Genomic DNA, 21,247 nt, shown 5'->3' with positions numbered 1-21,247 from the left:
TCGCTTCACCTAGAGAGACTACCGAAGAGTTTTTTCCTAGTAAATTTTCTTCACTCTCAAACACATCAGCGTTCTATGTCAAGAGGTCGCAAATAATTCGGAAGGAAACCCACGAGTGAAGTCAGCGGTAGATGCTAGGAATAATTCATAAGATGTAGATATCTTCTTACAAAGTGGCTTTCCCGGGACACATACTTTACATCAGTAACACTAAAACTACACCTAACCGCGGCTTGTCGGGGATTTCTTGGTAAGTAAAATGGAGGTTAGTGTGCCGCGGCTTTATCGACAATATAAATCGAACCGATACGATATTGTCGTTAGGTACCCGTTCGATTGTTTATTCGCATGTGGCAATATGAGGTTCGCTCGCGTAATAACGCGTGTATCGATCGTATGGCAAGATATTGATAATTTTGTTCTTCTACTCCTATACCGTAATCTGTGATTTACTTAATCACCAACAGTAATATAACAGCATACATAACAATATTCTGGAAAAATCTATATTGTCTATTGCCCATAACAGCGCTGTATCGTAATGTTGCTAAAACGATACTGCAACAACTTACTTTTTTTTTCTTTATTCGTACGTTCGGACAGGCTAAGGTGCAGCCAGTTGTATATTTTATATGGTTTTTGTACAGAATAAAAACATGCCGAACATAATCCATAGCCTGCCAACATAAGTAACGCATATTTTTAACATTGTAACAGGCAAGTAAACGTTAGTAAAAAACAGAATTTAACTTAGACAAATTTTGAAATTTCATATTTCTCACTGTTTATTGTTGTTTACCTTCTCTTTGCGTTTGCCATACTTTTTACTAAAGGTATGAAACATTTAAAGTTAACTTTTCTCTAATTTTTTATTGTAATTAATAAGTAAGTACCTACCCAGTCGAAGAAAAAGTATTGTATGCAACGTTGTATAAGTAAGTCAAAAAAGCTCGTGGCGTCTTTTTCTTACGATGTTCGCTAAAGCTCACATCGTCACTCACCTTTTTTGAACCCTGTTCTACAACTGTTGCATAAAATACTATTATAATTTACATCAAGTGTTTTTGTAACTGTTATTTTTACAAGCTTTTAATTAGTTTCACCTGTCAGGGTGTTATATGTATGTCTCTCGGTAATCATATCATTCGAGTCGAAATTGACCCACTTTTAGTAGACGGATTGACTTGAGGTGTGTTAAATATATATAACAGAGTTATAAAGGCTTGAAATTCAAAATTTGGCAGAGAAAGTCATAGGTACTTGCATGTGACGTCACATGCAAGTAGCGCCATACCTGCTTCATATAGAAAAGCATTTTAAAAGAGCCATACATAAGTACTTTAGGTACTTAATAGATTTTTCAAAAAATAAAGATTAATCCAATTTTCAACCGAATCAATATTTTTCTTCGCTAAAGCTTGACTGTATACAGTATGTTATCGGCAGACTTATAACAAAATTATAATTGCCAGCAATTTACAGGAAAGTTAATTGCCACTTAAATTTTGTTAGAAAGTTAACAAAGTCAGAATTTTAGTTTATTATTAAAATTAATGTCATGGTTAAGTTACAGAAATACGTTACTTTAACCTCCTTAAAAAGCCTGGCTGCCGGTAAACATGTTTTATGTATATTCTCATAATAATATAGGTATAGGATATGCCAAATTCAGGAGCTGTCAAATAGCGTATACAAGTACAATCATCAACAGATAATCCAGTCAGCCAAAAATATTATATTGAAAGAGTAACTTTTACAAAAGCTTAATACTCTCTGTAAACTAAGCTAATATGAGAAGAGAAAGAAAGATGGTATAGAACTTACATTTACCTACTATAGAAATTATCCTCCTTTTGACTTCCGTAGTTGGTTAAAAACCGCGATTTCGCCATGACATGTCTGTTACAGCAAATTCAATATCAAACGTGATTCCCTATATCAATCATCTGCGTGTGACGTGACAAATTTGCCTGCGCAAAGGGTTGATCGTCTTGATGTATGTAGGGCGGCTGTCATTGGGTTTGGGACGTCACAGATGCTGACGGCACGCAGATGTCTCACTCTATGTATTGTCTTGTTAGCTACAGTTTTTTTTCTTCTTCTTTCAATGCCTCTTCAGCCCTGAAGATTGGCCGTTAGCTTTTCGTGCTCTTCTCTATCAGAGCAGCCAACCGAAACATGTTCGACGGAAGCGATGCCGATCCACTTTCCTTCACTCGGCGCGTCTCTTTCCGTCCAATTGGCCTATATTATTATTAATAATGAAAACTAATGGTGTTTTTTGTTCCAACTTTTATTTAAATTATATCGTTCTTAGGATCATAGGTTGTAGCTACAAAATTTGCAAAATAAAACTATATAACTATTTCATTTCATTGCAATTAATTGCAAACCATTAAAATTTGTCGACCATATTTCCTGGTATCTAGTTGAGCTGAAAGATATAGGTGACCTGGTGACAATACAATAATCTGATAGTCCAAGAACCTTTTGGTTTCAAATTGTTGCCGTTTCATACATCTACCAAAGAAATCATTGTGAGATTGATTGTAAAGAGGACAACTGCATGTTTGCACATAATTATTCGCCACACATTACCTAAATCTGTCGTCGGTCAGAATTCGACTCTGCGTCTGTATTTCGGGATAATGCTTGTCACTCAGTTATGCAAGCCCACGCTGGCTCCAGGGTCCTAATGTGATTAATGCGTCCACACGAAAGCGAGGATCAACTTGTTATGATCGACCTACGCGTATTCCCTGTCTGCAATAATAAAACTTCTATGTTTTTTGTGACTTTATATTTTTTGTATTTTATACGACTTTGAATACAAACTGCCGTGACACACAGACATTATTATTATTTATTTAAATAAGATACACGGGTCACTAACGCATTAATAGCTGAGGTATGCTCGATATGTTTCTCGAAACATGTCCGCCGTCCGCATGCCTACCGTAGAATATTATTTGAATAACTATGTTTGACAGATGTTATAAAAACAAAAATATATTATTATATTAATTAAAGACAAGAACAGTTTTTTATGGATGGCGCACTGTTGCGTGAGGTTTTTAGTATGGCTTTCAAAGTCTGTTATTACGGGCGAGAAAACAAAGTTTAGATTAAAATCATATTTAATACACTTTAAAACCGTACCATAAAAATATCGACCATGCCACAGTGTTGCATAGTCCCCGTTTTGTTCGGAAAAAAGGGAGGACAAAGGTTTCCGAAAGACAAAACTGTCTCAAACACAGACATTCATTGCCCCGGAACGCATATATGCCATAATTAATTTCAGATATTGCAAAATATTCACAAAATTATTCTAATTATAAATAAACCCGCGTAGCTCACCCAAAAACTATGAGATTTGACATTTCGGAGACCTCACGCTACACTAGCGCCTCTAGTGGCGAATTCATACGCGATAGCCCTCATTGGTTTTTAGATTTTCGTAACATTAAGGGAAATGGCGGTTGAAACACTTCAAAAGTCCGTATTTCTGAGATTGCTGCAACTCGGCTATGTCGATATGCCAATGACATGCCCTTCGTGTCGTGTTGATAACAAGGGTTAAGATATGTTTGAGTAATGATACGAGTGTTTGCTTAGACACAATATATATTTTACAATCAAGAATTGCGTTGATAAGTAATATACCATAATAAGACATCACAATATTATTAAGCATAATAAACTACGTTAAAACATGTAATTGCTGAATGTACATGGTCATCCAAACTAGATTTCCGTTCCGAATTTCAATTAAGTTCGAGTAAAGACCTACTAGAAAAAAATGAAATTAATTGTATGTATTTATCACTAAGTATAAACAAATACGAGATATTAAATAAAAGCCAGGGAAAAGAAAATGGGAAAGGATTATTATTCACAAATTGTTACTTTATTCAGCAAGATTAAAAAAAATATTGCCTCTGTGGATTTTAAATGATTGGAGTAACTAATTGAAAAGAAAGGTTTTAGAAAAAAGACTACCAAAACTTTTTGTGAACTGTCAAATAAAGGATTTTTCATCACACTTGCTCGTAAACAGTGTCGAAACATGCAGGCTACCTTGGTTGCAACCCCCCAAATAAAATCCTCGACCTTAATGTGCTTGTCATGACACCCGTGGTCGGTAAATGAGTCATTGCCCGTACTAATTTTGTTGTCATGAAGCCCAAGGTCGGTCAATGAGTGTGATAATACTGCACGGCGTGCTGCAGGGCACATGCTGCGTGGGGTAGGGTGGCGCGGAGGCTGGCGCTGCCAAGAGCGTAGTCAGCGGTATCGGCAATTTTTGAAAAAAATATTAGTTTTTCTTTTACAAATATACAATTTTACTCGCGAATGTAATGAAAAACATTGTATGTCGCATGGGCGGTACTAGAATTACGAGCATCGACTCATTAAAGCCCTCAGTCTTCGACTTCGGGCTTCTAATAGACTCTTGTTCGTAATTCCTTGTTTACCGCCCTTAAGACACAATGTACTAAAAAGAAAAACTTTGCAATTCTAAACCATTGTTAATTATTTAACCAAATGGTTCCTGGCGGACTTCCTGTCTTGTAAGTAAGCATACTTACTCAATACGAAGCAACGTAATTCGCAGAAAAACAATGAAACAGAAAACGACATAATCATCAAATGTTATGGTAGGATATAGAAATTAGGTGCTCCTCTTGTTACGAAATCTACTTCCGCAAATAAACAAAGAAAGATGGCTACGTTGCTTCCGTATTACTTTTCTAATCAAGACGAACGTGATTTTGTTCTACTACGAGTATGATTTGAATACATTACAACACAGTATATACTTAGATACTGTCTGTTTATTTCTCGAAAATGATTTAAACCTTCATTCATAAACGCATTTATTTACCTCAATAATTACCTGTCACTTTGACGCTTGCCTCCTTGCATCTCTGCCGGACACAGACAAACCATTTATAACCAGAGGCCTTATTGCGTAACGTTTCTGAAACTCGCGATCACAATCAAATGACAGTTTCTGTATGCTGAATCTGTCATTTGATTGCGATCGCGAGCGTTAGAAACATTAGGCAATACGGCCTCGAGGTTAGTGTTTACACTTCTAAATTCATAAATACATCAATATTATACCCAGGAAAAAAAATGATTGCTAGTTTATTTGATTGCATATGCTAGTCAAACTCAAAAACAAGTGAACGGATTTAAAAAAAATCTTTCACCTATAGAGCTACTTTTTATCCTGGGAACATGTAAATTTCCCACGCAACGCAGAAAAGTTGCAAGCAAAAGCTAGTAGTTTCATGAACTTACTTGTAATTTAAAACTACACAACCTGCAAACTCAATCTGTATTTTTTACTATAGAATATCTTTGGAATCGCGCAAAGTTTATCTGTTTAGATACACTTCGCGCGCCTTCAGTAAATAGTAAAGACAAGCAGAAAGTATAATCAAAATTTGGACAAGCAATTGGATTTACTCTTTGCTTTTGCTCCAGTTTGATATCTTCCTTATTCAAACGAATTAACCACTTAGCCTCCACTGAGCAAAACATATTTTGAATTAATATAACATTTATCCTGATGGAATTAATCGAATACAAATAAATATCTAAGCGTTTTATGAAATGAAATTTTAAAACCAGTTTAAATGTTATTTTAAACTGGTTAATGATTAAAATGTTTGCACATAAATTTCAGGTCTCTGATTCCGTTCTCTGAAAATACAATTTCTAAATTCCAGATACTTGTACATTTAAATGTCAACATAATAAGACCCCTTGTTTTGCTTGTGCACCTGTCGCATGTCATGTTGGCGGGACATAATAATATGAATATTATTTAGATAACAACATTGTTTAACTTGTGCATTATGGTGACTTGATTTGGAAGACTTCCCTACTCGAAGCCTTTATTTCACGTATTAAAAATGATCTGTTGTGGTAACATTTTTAAAATATTGCTTGAGTGATATAAAATGACCTATTCATGTTTAGCATTCTCGCTTGGCAAAAAGGTGTCTTAAGTAGTGTTTAGTTTATATTAAAATTTGTAAATGTTTCAGAATTCCTCAATAAAGGTGTGTACAGAAGTGTGAAGTGAAGTGTGGACAGAAGTAGCACAAACTTGCAAAAATGTCAGCGAAAGTGTTATTAAGCGGTACTGGTACCACATTAGGTCATTATTAATGTTTTTAACAGATCGCGAAAATTTAACTATTAGGTAAATAAATAAATAAATAAATAAATATCACCGGACAATTCACACCAATTGACCTAGTCCCAAAGTAATCTTAGCAAAGCTTGTGTTATGGGTACTAAGCAAGGTATCCACGTTTTTTCACATTAAATAGTTACTTTAGAATAATATCTACTAAATTATTTTAGACACTCTTGCTACTCTAGCGTCAGTCTGGAGGGATTTAAAACTGTTATCTAGGTACCGCTTAAAGCTGGACACTTGCAACTTTTTCCCCGTGAAAGTTTGTCATCCTTCCTTCTACAATCCATCTCACTTCTCACTAATATTATAAATTGGAAAGTTTCTAAGTCTGTTTGTTTGTTACTCCATCACATCTACACCACTGAACCGATTCAGATGAAATTCGGTATACAGATAGTTTAGCTCCCGGAGAAGGGCATAGGATAGTTTTTATCCCGGAAAATTGCATAGTTCCCGCGAGATAACGATAAACGGATTCTTCGCGGACGGAGTCGCGGGTAACGGCTAGTATAGTATAAAAGTTTTAAACAAGTGTCAAATACAAAAATGTAAATGTGTACATGTTGTTAGGATAATGTTAGTTTTCTACACCTATATAGTAAATCCTCCATTATGCGTTCAAAAACCATAGATAATGACCAGCATTACGACATTGGATTCTATTATGAACACGGCTGTATCGTAATGGTAATTACAATACAGAAATCTGTATTGTAATGAGATTTCATACATCATTACAGCACCGGGGCGCGCCGCGCCGCGCGCACAAGCAACAGCAAGTCGTCGCGCGCGCAGCGGGTGCAGCTCGTAGGGCAGACATACCTACCTAGTTCTCGTTAATGCAAGTCATTCTCAATGGATCTTGAACACATGATAGAGGATTTAATATATGGATGTAAATAAAATATTGTATGCAACTGTACGTAATTAGGCCTTAAAACACTTATGTGACCCTATTATGAAACGAAGCGTACGTTTCATAAAGCCACACACGTCTTTTAAGGACCCCTATTACGATACAGTTGCATAAATAAATATTGTAATCTTATTTACTAAAAAAATCCCATCACAAACAGTCACACCAACGCACAGGTTAAACTTATATCGCTATTGTAGCCTCGGGGTTTAAAAGCCATTACAGAGATACAATATTTGTCTGACATTCCTAAAAAATAGAAATGAAAGAAATTTGCACATTCACTTTTCATGTGAATGACAGTGATGCAATTATCTTAAACATGTATTTGATTGAAACATGTTGCGGAGTGAGAAATTTTGATGAGAATATTCTGCATCCTGCAAACTGTTCTTAAACATTAGTATTGATAGAAGACAGAAAGCAGCTAAATGAGGTACAAACTAACCTAGCGAGCTAGCCAGGTGAATAAACAAACTTCAAAGGTTTAAATACTAATGATTTAGTTTAAAGATTCTGCTGGCTGTCAGTCGCAGCATTTCCACCGCTTTCTGAACGCTAGAATTATCAGGATAAAAGGAATTACAAATAGCTTTCCTGGTTGCTGTACCTACTGTTCTTGAAGTTGAATAAGCAATGAATGTCTTACGGTGGAGATATGAGATTTGGCAACCGTACAAATACAAATACAAATATTCTTTATTGCACACCATAAAGCAGTACAAAAAACTTATAATATAAACACTTAGATTCAGGGTAGACAATAGGCGGTCTTATCGCTTAAAAGCGATCTCTTCCAGACAACCATTTGGGTACAAGAAAATCGGGTCGGGTCGGGGTATTTGGGTCGTAATATGACGATGAAGCTCAAAATATGTACGTACTTCAAACTTCAAATAGTGCGACTTTAAATAAAAATAAATTCGGTTACATAGCTTCGGGAGAAATAATGGGGGAACTTCGAGAGCAGGGGTAAAGTTGATTGACCTACATTGTGCTCCCTCGTTCCATCCATATTGAGGTTTATGAAATGAACTACCCCGACTGTGCTTTTTGATAGTTTAGCCGAGTAAAGAAAATGTAACTTTCTCAGAGTGTATAAAAAAACATTCGAAGACACTACTCGTAGTTTGTTCATGACTAAGTGAAAGGAGAGGAATAAGTTTCATCACAAAAACATTTTAGTACTAGCACATTAAATTCTTATTACTTTTCAAATATGTATCCATCCATTCCAGTCGTTCCCTCATGACTGAGGATCGTCGCCATCAACGGGCGGCCTACATTTAGAATGGATTATTTATTTGCTGAGCCGTGGTGGCCGAGTGGTTTGACCTATGGCCTCTCAAGCAGAGGATCGTGGGTTCAAACCCCGGCTTGCACCTCTGAGTTTTTCGAAATTCATGTGCGGAATTACATTTGAAATTTACCACGAGCTTTACGGTGAAGGAAAATATCGTTAGGAAACCTGTACAACAAACCTGCGAAGCAATTCAACAGTGTGTGTGAAGTTCCCAATCCGCACTGGGCCCGCGTGGGAACTACTGCCCGAGCCCTCTCATTCCGAGAGGAGGCCTGTGCCCTGCAGTGGGACGTATATATTATTTGTTTCCATCGGATTCTGTGCATGGTAGCTCTGACGACGGAGCTAAACCTCGGAGCAAATATGTATAAGTGCCACTAAACATAAGTTCTACATATTTGAAAATTTCAATATTCACGAAGGAGGTTTTAGTTTTACTATATCTTTATGACGTTAAATCAATAATTGTCGCACAATTATTATGAGAACCTTTATTTTTGCAAATGTCTCCTCGTTAGTTATCCAGATAAAGTTTTATTATTCATTGCCGCCTGATGTGAGATTAACAGCTTTTAATAAAATTGTAATATTCTAAAAAATCTTGAATACTAAAACAGAACTAAAAATCAATTCGGCGACGACACTCGTGCTTATTTTGAAGTTGTTAATTAATGCATCGAATAATTTCCGTTGTTCCATAATTTCGTGGCTCTAAGATATTTAATTTTGCAGGCAGTTCAGCGTCCAGACTTAATTAATTTGCTCTCTCGGCCTCATAATGATCTCGGGAGAATCGCAAGATACCAGATTGATCATTCCGTAGGGATTCAAGTTTAATTTAATTATGAATTTTTGTTTTAGAGAAAACCTGATCGGACTTTGTGGGACGGGAGACGTTAGGTATTTTGTGACATAATTTTAATCAAAGATTATAATCATTTTAGAGATTTGCGTCTTTTTTTAAATATCTCAGTGAAAATAGGAGCCACGTTCCACTTTTTATTTCAACAATTCTATGATAAATATGTACCTAATCTCGTTAGCGGCGATATGCAATCCATGACATAAGAATACAAGATTGCTGCAAGAAACCGGTAATTACTTATTAAACACAAATTATTATATAGAGACCCAGAGAGCCAAAGTCTATTTTACAATTAATACCTTTATTAATTAATAGCCGGTGGCAGTCTAGACGAAACAACCATAATCCTCTTTTCGAATCAATTAATTATACATTTCAATCGACTGAAAAACAATTCAGCCATTGAATATAGCCGTAGGCATCAGCTGAAACCGAGATGCGGAAAGTATCGTGATGTTATGAATGATACATTACCTACTTTAAATGAAATGGTTAGAAATTAATATTTTTAAAACTTTTCATATTATGGCCTTTAAAAGAATAAAAATAGTTCATAACTAACATATCGGGACTTTACACGAATAGGTTGGGCCTATTAGTTTTTGAAATTATCTCGACGAGATTAAGTTCCGATATTTGTTACTTATGAATAATAATGATAAGTTTAGAATCATTATTTCACAAACTCTACTTTTCTAAACATTTATTAAATAGTGTTGCAGTAGCCGCTGAGTCGCGTTGCTCCGAAGACGAAGGGCTACGGATTAGCCCGAAACATGTCGAGCTAAACTCGATTTAAGACGTGAGTTATCCGGGTCATTATATTTAATATATCTAATTTATTTAAAGCTATTACCTATATTAACTTTTTGAAGAGTAAAAAACTAACCTAACCTTAAGCCACGTGACTAGAGTTTGCAATTTTTACTAACCAACTTCATTTAAAGTTTATTGGTTTGGAGATTGTAAACATTTACTAAATGTCAAACGTTCGTTGCTGTAATAATTGCAACCCAAAATGGTTGCCGACATTTCACTATCTTTTTACAAACTTACGCCTGGTGCATGATGCATTAGCATCATATGATGGATCGTCACAATATTGCGATGTTGTACCTCTTATGACACGCGCATACCCTAACAGTTTTCCAAGAACTCGTATTTAAAATCTTCGTGCACATACAGTCAATGCTCATACTTTATGCTTATACGTGTACTATGTTTATTCAAGTAGATATTCAAATTTTGAGCATTTCGCCGGCTGCCGGGAAGCAGTCGTCGGTCGCAATTTGAGAAAGCCAAGAAAATAATGAAGCGCATTCCTGGGCGCTGTCTCCCTTAATGAGTAGTCAAACGACAGAGTTGCTACAGTGGTAATCATAACAGCAGTACTGCAGGTCATATCGAGGATTGTGTGGTCAAACATACATACACAATAACTCGATCTAATAATTCACGAATAAGTACTTAAAATTTTAACTTTTACATACTCGTAGCACCTCGTAGTGTTCTTTTTTCAACAGTCAGTTATTTTGACTTATCGGGTGTACCACGAAACACTCTATAGTATGTATGACTTGCTTTATCCCGCGATTTCGCTCTCCCAGAACAATGAAGTCAGTCAAAATATATCTACAGTGTTCGATGAACGACTTACAACATAAGTAGGTATTTAACTATTTACATTTTAAACACGGTAGATTCGTAATTTGAAACTTTAATATTATTTTTTGGAGAAGTAGAGTACTGGGAAAAATACCATCTTCCAATTGGAATTTATTTATAAAAAAATAAATAATATATACAATAATTAACAGAAATAAGTAAAAAAGAACTAAGACTATCTTACTCTAATCCTAAAAATCTTTATTTACAAATATCACCCAAGTCGTTGCAATTGGGTAGGGTGCCCATAAGGCTGGTTGCGTTTCCTCGTTGTGTGGTAATGCCAATACGTTGACCGAGGAAAGAGCCAGCCCTATTATGGTCACCATTAATTTAAATATTAACTTATTTGACAATAAAAGTTAACAAAAACTCAAAAAGAAAATACGTCTTTAATTAATATTCACCGAAAAACTCGAAAAAAGTCACAGACAGGGCTCTAAAAATATGAAATGGCAATGTGCGGGCTACATCGCTCGAAAAACAGATAACCGTTGCGGTAGAAAAGTACTCGAGTGGTGATCATGAACGGGAAGACGAAGCGTTGGCAGGCCTCCCACTAGGTGGACTGAGGAAAGCTGCACACCACACCAGTGGATACTAGTGGCAAATTGTCATTCATTGTGACGTTCTAAGGGGGAGGCGTTTTGTTCAGCAATGGAATTCTTCTGGCTGATGATGTATCTAGTAAAATCGTGAGTTGCAAAGTATGTTGAGTTCAGTTCTTATTAAGTTAACACTGTGTACTGCACCACCGCCTTGTAGCGCAAAAGTAATTTGTACGTAGACGTATTTAATAAATAAATGACTTAACAAATGGAATGTTTGAAATTCCGTATCACTGTAAATGAGATCGAGTTGAACATGAGGATTCTACGTAAATAGACTTTAAATCATGTTTGGAATTTAGAATCTGATTGAGATTTCGGATGAACAGATTGTGTACGCCGTTCATACTTATGTAAATGCACATTGTATGTATGTACTCCCAAAAGTACATGTCTTCATGCATGTTACTTGTCTTCACGCGCTTTTAAAACATTGGATCTAATTTGCAAAAATTGGACGGGAATTCGCAAAAATTACATCGTTGATTTCAGTTAGGTACCTATGTTGCATACAACTGAACCAATGTTATGTTGCCGAACCATTGTATAGATTGCTTTAATCTAAGCCGGTGAAATTACTGGCACTTGAGGTATCCCATCTTAGGCCTCTAAGTTGGCAACACATCTGCAATACCCCTGGTATTGCAGATGTTTATGGGCGGTGGTGATCTCTTACCATCAGGAGACCCACTTGCTCGTTTTCCATCCAGTCGAATAAAATAAAGAAGAAAAAGATATACAGCTTGCATACCAAATTTTATCCAATGCCTTAAATAAAAAAAAAACTTGGTACACATACGCACACACACACACACAAAGGTATTCAAATACTTACGTATTTGCAATAATAGTAGAATCATGCTTATCTATCTATACTTAGTGTAATAAATAAGAAGACTCGAAGTTTATGGATGCAGCTTTCAATCAATTTTTTAAGCCAGCAGCCAAGGAGTTTATTTATGGCTACAGGATGTTGTAAAAACATCCCAACCCACAGACACCAAAAGACTCGAACCCGTAAATAATTTCGTATTGTGTAGAAAATTACTCTCTATGATGAAAATTTGCAACCCGACGCGAACGTAATAAATTTCACGCTCTCATAATTCTGCGGCGTGATTTACAGCATGATTCTCAGCGACACGAAACACTTTTGTCCAATATGCCAATTAAACATTGCGCTTTAATTCATTACGTTAATGTTATGGCGGCAATGTTGTTGATGTTGAAAATGGTTCAGGACATCCTTTGTTTGCCACGAAATTTTAAGTTTGCAATGACAGTTACGTCGTCTTTGAATACAGCTGTTCCTTTTGAGGATGTGTAAAGCTTTTGTACAGTAAGCAATCACCATGTTAAAAACTTCTTATCACGTGTGTTTTCAACTCATCTCCGATCTACTAGGTAAGCGTCGTATAGTGCTTGTCACGGTAATGCCCAATATGACACATAGCTGTCACCTCTATTGGTAATAACATAAGATTAAAGATAGCTGCTATGGAGACAGTGGCGACAACTCTGGTGCGTTTACCTTTACAGGCTTACTCTCAAATGTGGGTTCTAGACTCACATCACACAGTCAAACATTTATATGCATCACTATATCGCTGTATTGCAAGTTTATTCATGGTCCCTTCTCCTAAATTTTGCACGTACAAACTTGTAGGTTATTCCAAAAAAAACATAGAAGTGCGAGTGCAAGTTTGAACCCACGATCCTGTGCGTAAAAGGCCATAGGCCAAACTAGGCTGCCACAGCTACATTTAGCGATTACGATATCAAAAAATTGATCGCGAAGAATGTTTTCTTTTAAATAAGCACAAATCTAAATACGTAAAAACTAAACGATAACTCTCATTTTGATGTTTGCGTTCAAAACTTTTTTTTTCTGGTAAAACTTTTTAACAACCATCCAATCACGCTAAAGTTTTCAAAAGTCAATGTTGAAAGACTGAAGAATAGTTTCAAAGCAGCATTTTGCTTTGTGGCGGTTGCCATTTCCGATATTTTCCGTTGGACCGCTTAGCATTTAATGGTTTGAGGACGATCGATTGCAGCGCCCATATATTTTTATTTTGCTAGAAAATTTTCAGTTCGTTGGAATTTATATAAAAAGTAAACGAACTAGGGATACAACGTTTGCCCTATGCTTAGATTAGAATGTTTTATTTTTATAAACGTTTTGTTCGTCTACAGCTAACGACATCATAAGAGAGAGAGAGAGAGAGAGAGAGAGAGAGAGAGAGAAAGAGAGATAGATAGTTATATTCGATACGTAAAAAAAATTGAAAAAAAGTTTGAATGGAATAGGTACCTAATAAAAAAGAACATTGAATAGCTAATTGAATTGATTAATTGAGCCCCATGCTTTGCATGGCATAATTGCTGCAGTGCAGGATCATAATTTTATCATCAAATTCGAGATTTAGCGTCATGTATGTGTAGTCTTTTTTCTATTATTATGTCAATTGTGATGTTTTTAACCCCCGACGCAAAAATAGGGGTGTTATAAGTTTGACCGCTCTGTGTCTGTGTATCTCTCTCTCTCTCTCTCTCTCTGTGTGTGTGTGTGTGTGTGTGTGTGTGTGTGTGTGTTTGTGTTTATTTGTTTGTTTTTTTCTATCGATGGTTCTTAGACGTGTCCTACCAAAATCGGTTCAGCTGTTTTTTATGACGTAAAATTTACGTTTTTTATTTCTTTCTTTTATTTCGCTGTTTAGAAAAACAACATGCTAATAACGCAATATATTAACTATTTCAATCATTAAACTAATTTGACTATATTTAAAATTTGTGTAGTTTGGTGGTACAGTCAAGGAGTTTAACTCATTGGCCACCATGGAACTTCCATCCACAGTAAACGCCATTTCACAGTATACGTCATAGGATTAACAAGGAAAGTAGTAATGACTTTTCCTTTGAAAACTTTCCATGGTGGCCCATCCTTGACTGTACTAGGTACATTTCTGACTAAAGTAATCCAGTATAGCAGCATCACTAGCAAGTCAATATCAATAGTTTGCTAACGCTCACTCTTGTTAGTTCACGCTCGGCTGACGCCCAATCGCTTGAGAAACTTTGATAAGCCAGTAAGGAACCTCAACTACTAGATTTCCTTTCTTTTACCGCAAACAAATACTATCTAGACGTATTTTGGTAGCGTTGCGAAATCAAACAATAACTCATTTTATTCATCAATTGGCATTTGACGCGGCTGCGCTCGCTTACACGAATAATTCCGGCAGTCCAATTGAAACCCTCAGACTTCACAATACACACAGGACGTCGTGGTCTTCATCTACGTTGTATAATGTTGTTTAGATTTAACGGTTAAGATTTTATATGAATTCCGTGGGAATGTTTGGATAAAAAGTATACAAGGTGTTAATTAAATAACTGAAAACCAGAAAGTAGTTTGCTCAGAATCGAGAGTAGAATCGATTACACCAAGTTTTAAATTAGGTTGTGTTTGTGTTCTTAAATCCCCTTTTTACTGTGCCCAGTCTAAAAATTACGACTGCAACAGGTGCCAATTAAGTTTAATACTGGCCGGTTTGCTGTGACTGTGTGATTTTCTTCTAAAAACGTGAAAACGCTACTGACATTTACAAATTATGTGTGTATTATAGAGTTAGAAATGAAGTAGAATTACTAACTTAGCAAAACACACGCATATCTTTTAAAATAATGAAGGTATTCAAAAATAAGTTCAATCAACTAACTTAAAATTAAAAAAATATTTTATTAATTAACACCTTGTATATATTTAAATATCAAAGTTCATCCAAATCGGTCCATCCCGAAACAGAGAGCAACAACCAAACACACTTTAGCAATTACAATATCTGTAGGAAAGATATTCATATAAGCCCAATATCACGGCATCACATAATTTTCAAACTCAACCCGCACTATGTTAACTTACCAGATACTTCTCGGTAAAATTCCGCTCGTTTTTTTAAATTAAGTTATAAACTATGCTGTACAAATAAACCAAAATCGAGCAATAAACCCGTTTTATGCTTGTTTATTTGGTTAGTCGATTTCTCTATATTTTTTTCATGTTGTTTAGCTTACTATTTGAGCATAGGCTCTTAGATGAAATGCAAAGTTTGGGCGAAACCGCTTTTAATACGGACGTAAATTGAGCAAATTGACGATCGAGGTGGACCTGAGTGTAGATTTGTGAACAGAAATAGATGTCGATTATTTTATTCTTTCTAAAAATAAACATGATGCGTTACATAAAATAGATTTTCAAACTGAAGATGAATGTAATAATTTTTTTTTAATTATATAAACAAGTGGTACAAGTGAGTGGAAAATTACAAGCCACTATTGAAAACCCCTTAGGGGTTTATGTAATAGCTGGCGAGTCATCGCGTATCAATCCGCGTACAAACTTAAGCTATAGGTAAGTTACGAAAGCATTTATTTGTAGAATGTGTCATCATCATCACTGTCAGCCGTCTCCTGTTAGACATAAGCTTCCGAAAGGGGACCCCACGATGACCGATCCACCACAATGATCCTGCACCACCCGCATCAAACGGCCAACTACTCGTATAGATCTTTAAACAGATGTTAAGTCCATCTTCTGGAGGGTCTACTTACTCTGTGTCGCCGTTACTTGGTCGCCACAAAACAAAAAGCATTCAAATAAAAACAAATTATACTTTTAGTAGCATTTTTTTTTTCAAACAGTGTTTTTCCATCTGTCGTAATTTATAGTATATTTGTCTAGTTGTCGATATGAACAATTTCTTCTTCGTCGTGAAGAAGTATGCGGCTCTCACTGGTTGAAGCTGACTCAAGAAGCGCCAAGTTTTCCACCTCGCCTGCGTTAAAACAACCAATGAGGGTTTTCCGACAGGCGAAATATCGCTAGATGGCGTTAGTATCGTGAGATCCATTTGAAATTTGCGTCATTGTTTGTGATTGGTTCAATAACTAAATGAGCCAATCGCAAGCAAGACTGAAACGTCAAACGGACCTCACGAGACTAACGCCATCTAGCGGTTTTTCGGGAAAACCCTCAATAAAGAAAATCATTATAACAGCCTCTTCATCAAAGTTCTTGTGTTGTAATGACCAATAGTACAGTGGACGTACAAACACACATACAGCGCTATCATAGTCAGGTCGAAAAAAAATCTAAATTTTTCCGATATTTAAATCAGAAAATAATGTATCATCGATAGATACGTTATGAAATTGATTCAAATCACAAGAGACAACACTTACCAATTCGTACAGTGAAGTTCATAGATTCACTGTCGTCCAGCATAGAGAAAACATTTTCTACGGGAATGTACACGTTTTGTGTGTGCTCGAGGAAATCTGCGTCTTTCTCGCACTTGCATGGACGCCTGAAATAAAAAGCAATACTAAAGAGACGGCACTATAGTGTTAACCCATTTAATGTATAGCTCTATACACAATCTTCGTAGTTTTATTTACTGTTGAATATAAGACTCCGCACACAATACTTAATGCGAGGAACAAATTTTAATTAGTTCTCTTCAAATTTATTTGTCATTTATTTAGTTCCGAGTAGTTCTCCTTCCGATTTCTTAAAATAGAATAGTTTAGAAAGAAACAACTAGGTGCGACCTTATGGACCTTGGCTTTCTTTTACAAACAATTATTAAATCTTCGTAAAAATTCTACCACGTCGGCTTAAAGTTATAGATTTGAAAAAATTAAAATCTCCTTGCAAACATTTTCCTTCCAAAAATTATACTCATTTCTCTCCAAGGAAATAAACATAATTTTCAACAAAGTTGGTAAACGATGCGATATCATTAACAAACGGAAGATTAAGCCATAAATATGGCGGCTTCGTTTCAGTTAGCACTTATCTTGGAGTGGTTCATGAGATTTGGCCTATTTATATTATTTAAACAGTCCCGGGAGAAAGAGTTTAAAATTTGACGGCGAGGTAAATAAGGAAGACTAAGTGTTGGCTGGCATTAAAAGTGTTAGCTATTGACTTGGAAGACAAACAATGCATCAAATAAAAAAGGGACGCAGTCAATGCAAACTAATTCAAACAAAAGTAAACTAATAGAGCTGGAAGAGAAGCATTAAGTTGAAATTAGAATAATTATAATAAAGTATTGTTAGCTTTTTCCCGCGGCTTTGCTCGCGTGGAATTCGGTTTTCGCCCGCTGTTCCCTCGGGAACTGTGCATTTTTCCGGGATAAAAAGTAGCCAATGTCATTATCTGGCCCATAAACTATCTCTATGCCAAAAATCACCTCGATCCATCGCTCGGTATCGACGTGAAAGAACAACAAACAAACACACACACTCGCATTTATAATATTAGTACTCGTATGGATGTAAGTTGAAATTAAAATAATTAATTGGTGTTATTTTATTATTTTCAGAAGGCACATCACATACAGAGAGATGGACCTGCATGACGATTATTGATGTACTCGTATCTACCTACACTAAAAACTTTACGGACTTCAATCTATCAAGTGAATTTATACTCCGATTTTAAATTTAATTTAAGGATGAAATAAATTTGTGTAAATAAGAGTCGGTAAGAGATTTTACAAGAAGCTTTCTTAAAATACTTAGATTCGTCTTGAAGTTTCACGCCTGGTTTAAGGTTTAAGGCCCGGCTTAAGGTAACAAAACCAAAAAATGGCTCGCTCTCTACCCCGTGAAAAATTTGAAAAAATCGTCTTGTGTGTACCTAACTACTTAAATTTCAAGTCCCTAAACCACTGAGCATTAGCTTTTGGCAGTCATTCAATCATCCAGTCACGTGACACTTTTATAATGTAAAGATTATCCACCTTTTTCTTAAAAATAAGGCACGTCAACCAATCCCCATGAATTATTGTAATGGCGTCACGTTACAGGGAACGCGAATATTGAAGAGGCGGCAAGAGACCAATTAAATATGAATTGTTTTCTTGACCCAATTCAGTTTCTCTGTCGTTTCTTTTGACGTGTGTTAACAACTTATATTTCTTACCTGTACATTATTCTTTTACTTGGGAGAGAAGGAAGGAATAAATCTACTTCAAAGTAGAACTTTTCCGCCTCTTCATCGTTTACTAGAACTGTCCACATCATTCTTCCTAGAAAAGAAATTGAAAAAGGATATTAAAGACTAGAGTAGTAACACGAATGACTGAGTTAAGTACAGTTAACAAATCGGCATTCTGTTCGCATGAAAATAATCGTCAAGTGTGTTCTTAGTTACGCTGTTGAATTTGATCCGGCTTTTAGAAGTGCGGTTAATGTACATCCTGGATATACAACCCGGAATGTAGGATTTGTACATATTTAGGTCACTACATAGATACTAGGTACTTTAAGTACGGTAAGATTGGTACTAATAGGTGAACTAGCATTCCGTGATAATCCATGTACTGTGGATAAATTACATGAGAGCACAAATTATCAGGTATATAGTTTCTAATTAAAACACTAAGTTAAAAAATCATTTTACCTCCTCTCTTGTCATAAATCTGATATACATTGAACACTTTCTCGTAGCACCGAAGCAGGAAGTAGTTGAGCACGGGCTCAGAACGCTTCGCATTCCACTTGTCTTTCACAGTAATGAACGGTAGCTCCGTGACTCTCTGCTTGTGCTCCGAGAAGCAATGGTCCATCCATTCACCGGCTCTGCCTTCCCATTTACATTCACCTGTAATAAACGTTTACAATTACTCGTAGAGTTTAATAGTTCAGTTAAGGCCCTAACCTTCTATTCAAAAAAGTTATTAAACTATTGTGATAGCTATGACAATTTTCTATTTTAATTCCGTTGGGCTACGTAATTTTACTTAGGGCCGTTTGTCTGTTACAGGACTTTACAGGGCTGTATTTTTTGTGGATATTTTACGGAGTTTCTATAAGAGCACTAACTTCGACTTTCTTGGGGTTGCATTCTCAGGGGTGGCTCTTATCGCTTAGTTACCATCAGCTACCTACTTGCACCTCTTTTTGTCGATAGTAAATAGGTACTAACAATTAGTAAAAGTAAAAACATCAGAAGGCTCCCATAAAGGTTTTTTTCTTCGATTTCGACTCGTATGTGGCCAGTTTTTTAAGTTTTAACAAGCATAATCAGCCAGTCACGTTATCCAAACTTTTACTCCATTCTTACCATAGACTCTAGCCATAAAGCAGTTGATGATGCGGAACTGGCAGTGAGCTGTGTGCTTCTCGAGCAGCGGCAGCGTGGCATGCTTGGGGCAGCCCGGGTTCACGCAAGGGAACAGCACTTTGTTCGCGAGTGACTCCAGCACCATAGGCCGGATCAGAGAAAACTCTTTCTGAAAGGAGAAAGGAACGGATATTTTGTAAAAACCGGCTGGTAAGTTCTGTACAAATATACATACGTATATCAAAAAACGCTATAGATGACCGTATTCATAAAAAAACCAGTGTTCATACTTAATAATAAAATATAGGTTAGTTTTATGTTATTTTATATTAAAGCCAGGAGGCCTATTGGATACACTTCCACCCATGAGGATTGTTTGTCCATTCATCACTCCTGTGCCATCCATCCCTTTTAACATTTTATTTATGAATCGGATGAGGGATTTTAATAGGCGAAATATCGCCCCAGATGGCGTTAGTATTGTGAAATCCTTGCTAATGATTGGCTTCATTTAGTTATTTAACCAATCACAAACGTGACACAAATCAAAGTTGTCAAACGGATCTCACGATACAACGCCATCTATTTTGTCACAGAAACCCTGATTGGCGCACTTACTTGGCATACGTGACATTGGAAGCTCTTTTCAAAGCACTTCCCGCAGATACTGTGGCCATCCACACAGAGATGTATGGGCGGCTTCATGTACTTATTGCACTTGGTGCATGTCAGCTCCTTCACCAGGCTGCCGTAGTGGTCCGTCTCTAACAGAGTTCCAAGACCACTGAAATAGATTTTCATTACTTTAAAGAACGTTTCTTATTTGAAAAGTTTTCCACCGTCATTTCATTCTAAAAAAAGAATGACAACATATAAGAGAATATTATACTACAGTTAAACTAATTTGCTAATGTCGTTTGGGACTCGAAACAGAAGATCGTTTTTCTATATTTTATCTTTCTCATGTGAATCTTCAGGAAAATGAAGAAAAGCGCAGCCCCGAGCGAAATTAATATTATGGTTGTACTGTAACAGGTTGGTGTTCTTGGTAAAAAAATATTGTGTCGGGGTAGGTCACAATAGAGTGATCTTTATCTAGGCTGAAGTTATGCCTAGGGGCCGAATTCCGAAGGAAGAAAGTTGGTAATCGTATTTATGCGTTCGAGTTGAGAAACTTAGATAAGTAGTACGATGTTGAATGCAGCGGTTTTTTGCATTGATTAGCAGATAGCGAAAGAAGTCGATACGGTTATTTTAGTTAGTCCATCAGTTACAAAATATTGAATACTTATTGTTCTTTTGAGAATCAAACAGGAAATAAAAAAAGGCCCTGTCTGCACTGCGAATTTTCACCGCACGGTTTTTTTCTCGCAATTCTGTAACACATTGAATCTTTTACGAAACACTGACGGTAAAAAATTCGTTAAAAATAAAATATTTACAAAAATATCCTCAAATCATACATTTATACAATGAAATACTCGAGGTTTAAGTTTTAATTGAAAAATTTGAAACAACTTCGAAATAAATGCA

General features: G+C 36.1%; 1 protein-coding gene and 1 long non-coding RNA gene across 2 annotated transcripts in view; one reads left to right on the top strand and one right to left on the bottom strand.

The window, feature by feature from the left end:
• The window catches only part of LOC141430628 (uncharacterized), a 36,315-nt gene extending 18,191 nt beyond the window's left edge, over positions 1 to 18,124 (top strand). Inside the window, exon 3 of the long non-coding RNA XR_012451648.1 lies at positions 17,970 to 18,124. This is a non-coding gene — a long non-coding RNA (uncharacterized lncRNA). The remainder of the gene's footprint in view (positions 1 to 17,969) is intronic.
• Positions 16,248 to 20,942, bottom strand: LOC141430627 (E3 ubiquitin-protein ligase siah-1-like). The gene is made up of 6 exons (XM_074091427.1): positions 20,333 to 20,942; positions 19,715 to 19,883; positions 19,052 to 19,252; positions 18,572 to 18,677; positions 16,822 to 16,946; positions 16,248 to 16,415 (listed from the first exon to the last, which is right to left on the bottom strand). The coding sequence occupies exons 1-6, from the start codon at positions 20,513 to 20,515 to the stop codon at positions 16,318 to 16,320; spliced, it is 882 nt and encodes a 293-aa protein (XP_073947528.1). The 5' UTR covers positions 20,516 to 20,942; the 3' UTR covers positions 16,248 to 16,317.
• Between the last annotated feature and the right edge of the window lie 305 nt (positions 20,943 to 21,247).

Source organism: Choristoneura fumiferana, chromosome 8 (genome assembly GCF_025370935.1).
Source record: "Choristoneura fumiferana chromosome 8, NRCan_CFum_1, whole genome shotgun sequence".
Lineage (NCBI taxonomy): Eukaryota > Metazoa > Arthropoda > Insecta > Lepidoptera > Tortricidae > Choristoneura > Choristoneura fumiferana.
This window is presented reverse-complemented; position numbering and strand designations above follow the sequence as displayed.

What these genes read in the sequence shown, in the direction of transcription:
- LOC141430627 (XM_074091427.1), bottom strand. Translation starts at nt 20,515, where the DNA reads ATGAAAATCTATTTCAGTGGTCTTGGAACTCTGTTAGAGACGGACCAC. An exon ending in CTTTATGGCTAGAGTCTATG is followed by an intron (nt 19,253 to 19,714) that starts GTAAGAATGGAG and finishes CGTTTATTACAG; the next exon opens with GTGAATGTAAATGGGAAGGC. An exon ending in GAACTTCACTGTACGAATTG is followed by an intron (nt 16,416 to 16,821) that starts GTAAGTGTTGTC and finishes GTTTTAACGCAG; the next exon opens with GCGAGGTGGAAAACTTGGCG.